Source organism: Babylonia areolata, chromosome 21, assembly GCF_041734735.1.
Source record: "Babylonia areolata isolate BAREFJ2019XMU chromosome 21, ASM4173473v1, whole genome shotgun sequence".
Classification (NCBI taxonomy): domain Eukaryota; kingdom Metazoa; phylum Mollusca; class Gastropoda; order Neogastropoda; family Buccinidae; genus Babylonia; species Babylonia areolata.
In genome coordinates, this window is record NC_134896.1 from 7,813,442 (window position 1) to 7,823,441 (window position 10,000).

General features: G+C 41.5%; 1 protein-coding gene across 2 annotated transcripts in view; it reads right to left on the bottom strand.

Annotated features, from left to right (window-relative positions):
- The window catches only part of LOC143296716 (dipeptidyl peptidase 3-like), a 46,477-nt gene that overhangs the window by 30,367 nt on the left and 6,110 nt on the right, over positions 1 to 10,000 (bottom strand). For both annotated transcript variants that reach the window (XM_076608771.1, XM_076608772.1), the window contains exons 3-6: positions 9,394 to 9,507; positions 8,109 to 8,201; positions 5,432 to 5,569; positions 580 to 654 (exon numbers count right to left, since the gene is read on the bottom strand). In XM_076608771.1, coding sequence (XP_076464886.1) covers positions 580 to 654; positions 5,432 to 5,569; positions 8,109 to 8,201; positions 9,394 to 9,507 — 420 coding nt within the window. The remainder of the gene's footprint in view (positions 1 to 579; positions 655 to 5,431; positions 5,570 to 8,108; positions 8,202 to 9,393; positions 9,508 to 10,000) is intronic.

Genomic DNA, 10,000 nt, shown 5'->3' on the forward strand with positions numbered 1-10,000 from the left:
TCCGAACGCAGTGACGCCTCCTTGAGAAAGTGAAACTGAAACATACAATACAGTGACCGGTATTCATATTCAAAATACTTTATTGTCTGCTTCAGAACTGGAAATTAAAGTCTATCGTTATTTCCTGCTACTAGGCTGCAGGCATACAATATGTACTTTTAAAAATCTTTTTCTTTGTTTTCAGGTCATTTACTTGTTCCAGCATAAGTCAAGGCATATTGAGGCGGTTTTGTGAGAATCTTGTAATACCTTTCGGGTCATGTGTTTTACAGCTTGGTATGTTTTATACATGTATTACCTTCACCGCAATATTTGTTCAATATGTTGCACAAGTGTATATGCAAAAACGTGTGCATTGGTGTGTGCATTCGGGCAAAAACGTGTGTGTGTGTGTGTGTGTGTGTGTTTTATATAGTGGAAACGTGATATTTCTAATTGGGCTTGTTTTGCAATGATCCTGTTTTGCATGATTCTGTTATATACACTGTATGTCAGATTTTACTTTTCTTGTTCTTGTTCACAGATTGAACACACTCAATTTCTCTTACTGACATAGCAAAATCGTTCTGATTCTGATACCTTGGACACCATGAATTCCTGAGCAATATCGGCATCTCGCTTGCAACAATTTGGGGAGAAATAGGTTGTGGTCCCCTGCAAACACACACACAATCAGATGGAGTAAATGAAAAGCAAGAATCATAACAGCAGAATTCTCTGATACCTTTTCTCTTCAAGCAAGCTGCCTTTTTTTTCTTTTTTTCTTTTTTTTTGATGACTTTAACAATTTGACTCCCAGAATTATTGGTAGTTTCAATACAACAACAACAAAAAATCAACATTAAAAAAAAAAATCACAAAAATCAAAATAATACTCAAAAGTATGTAAAAATATATTATGTTTTTTTGAAGTGAATAGAGAATATAATCATCATAATCATGTTCAATGTTGACAGAGTAAGACAGCACCCAACCAGGGGAAGATAACTAAGATTTTTAGGAAACAAAAATTTAAAGAAGAAAATTCAAGTCTGTATTCTTATTTGTGGAAAGTAGTAGTTGTTTCAACAACAAATACTTGTTTGTCGATATTATCTGTTTTGTTCATGTTTGTTTTATTTTGGGGGGTCGATTCCATCAAGATGGATCAAAGTGATCATTCACTATCTCAACGTTTAGAGCGTTTAAATTCCTTATGTAGACTGTGTGGGAGAAGGTCCAAGAGATCAGAAAAAGATAGGAGCAAACAACAGAAAACATGTGTCAGTGTTGCTTCAGAAATCAACATATTTTTCAGCTTGAATGTGTTGGAAGATACGGAGGGAGTGCACTCAAACTCGATCTGTGCTTCTTGTTTCACAAAGCTACAATTTCTACCAAAACATGAAAACGCATAACCAACAATAGCCTGCACGTCAGCAGATATTGAAACAATGTCATATTTGTGGTGTCACTTTGACCCCAGTGTCCCAGCCAGCCAGTGTGCAGCTTGTTCACATTTTCAACAACAAAGGCGGACGACCAGAGAAAAAAAAACAAAAAAAGTTTCAGTTTAAGACCAAGCCCCCAACCAGACCACCAGCCTGTTCAAGACATTTCCTTTTCTGACACCTTGGATTCCACTTCAACGCCAGTTAAACATTTTAAAGTTGCACCTAAAGTTAGGAGAGTTCGCTCTGGTGTAGATAAAGCACTGTCTCCATTCAAAAATCACATTCTGAGGCCTTTGAGTCGTCTGAAGGCACCATTGACGAAACCAAAGGAAAGGTATTTCACAAAATGTGCCTACATTAAGCTGTCAGAGTCCAAAGATAGAATGACCATCAAGTGCCAAACTGGTGGACAACCACTCATCTTCCAAAAAATAACGAAACCCCAGAAAAGATGAGCACAGGCCCCAACACCACTGAGAAAGAAGAGAGCCAAAAAATCCGGCTGAATGTATCTGGAGACACGGAACAAGATGCAGCCAAGCAACAGGGCACAGAACTGAAGACAGCAGGCAAGGCACGGAAACAACTGGTCCTTAGTGAGGCCTACTGCGGTCCAGTGTCTGTAACAGCAGAAGAAGGTGCAGCAGCGCAGTCAATACTAGGCATCAGTCTGACAAAATGCAGAACGCTGAAATGTCTCTACAGAAGGCTTGGGGTACATTACGCCAGTGAAAAGAAAGAAAAAGCAGCACAACTGAAAGCACAGCATGCAGGAGTAGAAGGCCAGGTGAGAACTCTAGAAATCTGGAATAAGGATGCAAAGGAGATGGAGCTGGTTCCCAGAAATGGGTCAAAGTCAGGCCTATCACAACCAATTCTAGCCTATCTTTTATCTGATGTCAGGCTAAAAGTTTCCTAGTCATTTGTATGCATAGGTACAGTTGGCAAATATGTTCCTAAAATGAAAAAGTGAAAAGACAGCGTGGGTCAGCAAGTCAACAGTGTGAATTTTGCCGGAAAGGTATTGTTACTGAGGTAAGTGTGTGTGACCTCATATTCTCCATGAGACAACTGGAAGTACTGGCAAGTTTGATCGTACCAAGTGATGGCACAGTTTACAGCTGGAGAAAACAAGGATGATGGTGACTGTTGCATGAGTAGGCTATTGTTGTTGCTGTTGTTGTCCTGTTCTTGTTACATGATGCATTTAGTGTTGGTGTTGTCTTTGTAAACAAACTTTTATGCACGCAGATGTGTGTATCAGTTTGTCTGGGTCTGTGGCATGGTTTGTTCAAAATGTGTACGGCAGTTTCTCTCTCTCTCTCTCTCTTTCTGTCTCTCTTGTGAGCGCTCATGCTTTCTTGATTACCTTTGACCCTTTTGTTGTTGTTCTTCCATGTGCGCCCATGGGAAATATTTTGGAATACATTTTTACTCACTCTCTTTCTGTCTGACTTTCACTCTCTGCTTCTCTTTCTCTCTTGCATGGGTCTTTGTGTGTGTATTATTGTTGCTGTCTTTGTCTTCATGTAAAGAAAACGCACATGCAAAACAACGTGCATACATGATGATATATCCATGTATCACTGGTGTCCAGGTCTGTGGCATGACATAGGCAAAATGTATTTGACACCCATATGTGTGTGTGTGTGTGTGTGTGTGTGTGTGTGTGTGTGTTGTGTGTCCCTCTCTCTCTCTGTGTCTGTCTTATCTCTTTTCAGTCTATTTCCCTGTCAGTCTCTCTATCTCTCTCTCCCTCTCTTATGCGTCTAAATGTTGGTGTCATTGTTTCCGTCTTTGTCAGTCATCATATGCAATACAGCTTGTATGTGTTATGATATACGTATCTATGTATCACTGCTGTCAGGGTCTATGGCATGACATGTGGCGATATGTGCGATGTGCATATGATTTATAAATCTGTCTCCATCGTCCGCCTCCATCCTCCTGTCCCCCTCTCTCTGTGTCTCTCTCCTTTTGTCATGGCTGTTCGTACTTACTGACACGTGTGTCTAATGATGTGGTTCCAAACTTCACACACACAAAGTAGGTAGTATGCAGTCCATTATTAACTTTCCACTGGGATCTAAAGACATGAAAATCTCTCTCTCTCTCTCTCTCTCTCTCTCTCTCTCTCTCTATATATATATATATATATATATACACACATACATATATATTATATTGATTTAGTTTGAGCATTCTCTCTCTCTCTCTCTCTCTCTCTCTCTCTCTCTGTGCGTGCGTGCGTGTGTGTGTTTGCTTTCATTTACTTTATCAGGAACTTTTCTGTTGTTAATCATAACTATAACACTATAACAACTATGACAAGGGTACCTTATTTAAAAGCATCACACACACACACACACACACACACACACATCTGTCTCTCAAAACACACACACACACACATCTCTCTCTCTCTCTCTCTATATATATATATATATGTATATATATATATTTACACTACACTACATTACATAACACATTTCGCAGCCATTTACTGTTGTGTGAAGAGTTAACAGTTGCTTCGGTACTTGGTCAGCACTTTCCGTGCGTGCGTGTGTTGATGAGTCAGGAGCGATACCATCTTCGCGCCATGTGTAGCCACCTGTGGTGATGCGTGGTGTGTGTGGGGGATGCAGAGAAAGGGAAGGGGAAGGGGAGGGGCAGGGAGGGGGGGGGGGCTGACTCTGGTGCTCTGTAAATAACACTATGTGGTTTGTGGGAGGTGGCAGCGGCGCTATTCTCTCGCTAAGCATGCTTCCAGACAGACACTTGCAGACACAGCGGGCACAGTTTAGAGTACTGGTCAGACAGTGAGATTGTGCTCGTTTTGATTTCTCACCCTCCGGCATCATGACGTGCCGGATTCTGAACTAAATGTCTCAGACGGTACTGCCGTGGTTTGCAACAAAATTAAAATTGGTGGACCACACAGAGTCTTGTGTTGAAGACTGAAGAATCCTGCAGTATATAAGGAGGTGACAGTCGGAGTCTGAGTGAGAGAACATGCACACAACTGTCTTGTGTTGTAGACTGAAGAATCCTGCAGTATGTAAGGGGGTGACAGTCAGAATCTGAGTGAGAGAACATGCACACAACTGTCTTGAGTTGTAGACTGAAGAATCCTGCAGTATGTAAGGGGGTGACAGTCAGAATCTGAGTGAGAGAACATGCACACAACTGTCTTGAGTTGTACTGAAGAATCCTGCAGTATGTAAGGGGGTGACAGTCAGAATCTGAGTGAGAGAACATGCACACAACTGTCTTGTGTTGTAGACTGAAGAATCCTGCAGTATGTAAGGGGGTGACAGTCAGAATCTGAGTGAGAGAACATGCACACAACTGTCTTGAGTTGTAGACTGAAGAATCCTGCAGTATGTAAGGGGGTGACAGTCAGAATCTGAGTGAGAGAACATGCACACAACTGTCTTGAGTTGTAGACTGAAGAATCCTGCAGTATGTTAAGGGGGTGACAAAGAATATGCACCCAACTGCATTTACGTAGCATTCGCACAATCACACTCACGTGAGCATGCAAGCATGCACTGAGGCTTGCACCCATGCACTCAAGCTGCAATTATGACTGTGTCACGAGGAAGTGTTAAGAAGAAGGCATCCTTCTGTTTAATTTGTCACACTGATTAATTCATAAAAACCAAAAGGATTACATCGATGACATTGTTTGAACTATCAACATTAATGCAGCATGTCACAAAAACATTAAACCAAGCAAATTCCACATTCGTTACCAAGGTTATACACATACGTTTTTTTTGTGTTTTTTTTATGTAAACACACACACACACACACACACACACACACACTTGCATACATACACAAACACAGACACACACACACACAAACAAACACACAGAGACAGACAGACACACACACAAACACACATAAAAACACACTCACACAAACGCAGACACACACACAAACACACACACACACACACACAAAACCATACAGACTCTTCCACTGCTTACTACCTTTTCGCCCAGACCCAGTTCTTTCTCTCGTTCGGTGAGGGAGTACATTTTGTCCTTCACCTCCTTCCACAGGGAAGCCACACTTCCAGGGTCACCAGTTGCTGCAGTACTGTTCAGGATAATGGCTTCCATCTTTTCCTGTCAACACACCATTGATTCACTGATCGATTTGATTTGATTTCAGTTGATATGGATATTGTTTTCTTAACTCCTCCATATCTATACCCCGTCTCACCTGTTCCGTTCTTCCTCTGATACTCGACTTCTCAGGATACCTCACGTCAGAAGTAAGACCTATGGACACAGATCATTTTCTTTTCAATCGCCGAAGACATGGAACAAGCTCCCTGATAACCTCCGTCATTCTGATTCCCTCGCATCTTTTAAATCTTGTCTCAAAACCCACCTTTTCCCTCAGCAGTAAGTTCAATTGTGACAGGTCCACTTCCTTTGCATTAGCTGTGCTTGACTATGTGTGTATACATATGTATGTGTACATAACTGCATGTATATGAATGTGTATTGTGTGTGCGTGAGTTTATGTAAGTTTGTGCCTGCCTATGTATGCGTATGTGTTAGGGTAGCTGTTAGATACACATGTATTGGTAAAATGTATGTATGCAGTGTGTGTGTGTGTGTGTGTGTGTGTGTGTGTGTGTGTGTGTGTGTGTGTGTGTAGTCACATTTTGGTGTGTGTATGTAACATAGATGTAATGTTTTATGTTAACAAAGCGTTTTTGTAAAGCACCTAGAGCAGATTTCTGGATAGTGTGCTATATAAGTATCCATTATTATTATTATTATTATTATTACTTAAATAGTGCCTATCCTCAGTTGGAAACCAAGCCCCACGTGCTTTACTAACTTGAGGTCATTTGCGCAACAGGCTGCCTACCTGGGTAGAGCCGAATGACGGCTGCCACTGGGTGCTCATCATTCATTTCCTGTGTCATTCAATCAGATTTCAGGCACGTACACATACACAACATACGTGTATGATCGTTTTGTTTATTAAACACCCCCGTGTAGGCAGCCAGACTCTGTTTTCAGGGGGGTGTATGCTGGGTATGTTCTTGTTACCATAACCCACTGAATGCTGACATGGATTACAGAATCTTTAATGTGCATATTTGATCTTCTCTGTGTGTATACACATGAAGGGGGTTCAGGCACTAGCAGGTCTGCACATATGTCAACGAGGGAGATGGGAAAAATCTCCAGCCTTTACCCACCAGGTGCCGTTACCGAGATTTGAACCTGGGAACCTCAAACTGAAAGTCCAACTAACTGAAAGTCCAACATTTTAACCATCGATTGATCAACATGGATTCTATACAGCGCCTATCCTCCGTCACAGACTTCATCTTTTCCTGTCACCACATAACTGATTCACTGATTGAATGAAATGGATACTATACGGCGCCTATCCTCCCTGTCAACACATGACTGACATGGATACTATACGGCGCCTATCCTCCCTGTCAACACACGACCGATTGACATGGATACTATACGGCGCCTATCCTCCCTGTCAACACATGACTGATGGACATGGATACTATACGGCGCCTATCCTCCCTGTCAACACATGACTGACATGGATACTATACGGCGCCTATCCTCCCTGTCAACACACGACCGATTGACATGGATACTACATAGTGCCTATCCTCCCTGTCAACACATGACTGATTGACATAGATACTATACGGCGCCTATCCTCCCTGTCAGCACATGACTGATTGACATGGATACTATATGGCGCCTATCCTCCCTGTCAACACATGACTGATTGACATGGATACTATACGGCGCCTATCCTCCCTGTCAGCACATGATTGATTGACATGGATACTATATGGCGCCTATCCTCCCTGTCAACACATGACTGATTCACTGATTGATAGACATGGATACTATATGGCGCCTATCCTCCCTGTCAACACATGACTGATTGACATGGATACTATACGGCGCCTATCCTCCCTGTCAACACATGACTGATTGACATGGATACTATACGGCGCCTATCCTCAGTCAGAGATCAAACTCTAAACACTTTACAAGCACAGTCATTTGCACAGCAGGCTGCCTAGCTGCTGAAAGTTGCCTTTAGGTGCTCATTGTCAGTTTCATAAGTCATTCAGAACGACTTCAGTCACACACCTGCACACACACATACATATTTCATGCACACATTGTCTGCCCTTGTTTCTCAATGTGTGGTGTTGTTCACTTGTTTTCTGTGTGTGTGTGTGTGTGTGTGTGTGCGCGCGCGCGCGTGCGCGTAACTTTGTGTGTGTGTGTGTGTTTGTGTGTCTCACTGTCTGTGTGTGTGCGTTACTGTTTGTATGTGTGCGTCACCATGTGTGTGTGTGTGTGTGTGTGTGTGTGGGTGTGGGGGGATGGGGGTGTGGGTGGGGGGGGTCTTGTCCTTATACGAATTGGTTGCATGAGCAATATTGACATAAAGTTGTGTACCTTGTACACGGAGAGACTTACCACTCTTTATTGCTGATATGCATCATATGGTATCATACTATACATTATATAGCATACATCATATTACTATATACTAAACAAAATATATATCTAAATAAAATCAAAGTGTACAGGGGTCGCAAGGAACTGCATCGTTAATGACTGATACAAAGGACAGGAAAAAGAAGCATGATACCTTAGGCAGGTTAGGGATGAACTTGCTGTCCCCGAACGACTTGTAGTTGCCCATGTTGCTGTAGAAGGCAGCAGCGTACACCAGAAATGCCTGAATACATAAATATTGTCATATTAATTCAGTCCTCTCTCTCTCTCTCTCTCTCTCTCTCTCTCTCTCTGTGTCCTTTTTGTCTTTCACTTGATGTGCAACCATACCACCCGCACTAATGTTATCCCCATGGCTCCCTACCAGACCCAGAACGCCCTTATGCTTCATTCACGCACCTTACAGATTTCTGACTGATATTTCTTCTCTCTTTTTTTTTCTTTTTTTTCTTATTATTACTACTACCTTTTTTTTCATATTATAATTATTATTTATTTATTTATTTATTTATTTATTTATGTAAGCTTATCTATTATTTATTCACCTTTTTTCTTTTTTTTTCTCCTCAAGGCCTGACGAAGCGCGTTGGGTTACACTGCTGGTCAGGCATCTGTTTGGCAGATGTGGTGTAGCGTATATGGATTTGTCCGAACGCAGTGACGCCTCCTTGAGCTACTGAAACTGAAACTGAAACTGACTGATAATTTGTCTATCCTTCCTGTGGACCCCACCTGACGAACAGCCACTCAGAGTGTAAAGGGAAAACTACCCTCTAAGCTTTCTGTGAATACAACGTTAAAAAATGTTTTGTTCAAAATTATGGCAAAGCAAGCTTTTTACACAACTCAACCTGTAGTGTTGCCTGCTGGAGTAAAAAACAAAAAACATTGCTTGATCCAAGAGCAGCAACTCGGCAAATTTTGCTCGGTCAGAAATGTGTTAAAAGGCTCTCCCTAAAACTGCGTTTTATGGTGCATTTCACTCTCTGAAATTTAAAACCAGCAGGTGGGTGTGTTCATTCTCTAACATTCTGCCAAGCATGTCCATTTCATCAGAAATCACTCAGCATTTGCCCTCCAAAATCAAGTTCCAAACCTTCAAGGATAAAAACAGCCTCACTTCACAATTATAGTTTAGAAGCAAGCTTTTAATTGATCAAATCTTCTGGCAATGTCAACTTCCTTCCGTTGAAAGAGAAGTCCTCATTTATGTTCAATGATCTGCTAAAACAAACCAAAACAAGCAAACGAAGTTTTGCTTCACACCTTTTATATATTCAGTTTGGTAGTAGCACTCCATTTACCAACCTGAATAGATAACATACCAAGACAGTATCACACACATGCCCACACATGCAGATGAACACACACAAACAGTATCTCAGTCATTTGATTCCTGTTCTACCCCAACCCTACCTGAAATCTTCATCGCTGACTCCATTAGCAGTGGCAGCAGTTTTCAAGTCTTCTATGGAATGGTTCCTGAAGACACGCTGGAGCAGAAGGTAGATGCCAGGTGATTCCGGGGAAGTCTGCACAAGTATCACAATCTGCTTCAATCACAATCCATGACTGCCTTCAAAACAAACCTTCTTATAAAATGTCACAAACCATGACTGCCTTCAACACAAACCTCATAAAACATAGAATCTATCAAACAACCACAGGTATCACAATCTGCATGTATCATAATCCATGACTGCCTTCAAACAAACCTTCTTATAAAACGTAGACCTCTCAAACAACCAAAAGTATCACAATCTGCTTCAATCACAATCCATGACAGCCTTCAAACAAACCTTCTTATAAAACGTAGACCTCTCAAACAACCAAAAGTATCACAATCTGCTTCAATCACAATCCATGACTGCCTTCAAAACAAACTTCATAAGACACAGACCTCTCAAACAACCAAAAGTATTACAATCTGCTTCAATCAAAATCCATGACTGCCTTCAAAACAAACTTCATAAGACACAGACCTCTCAAACAACCGAAAGTATCACAATCTGCTTCAATCACAAT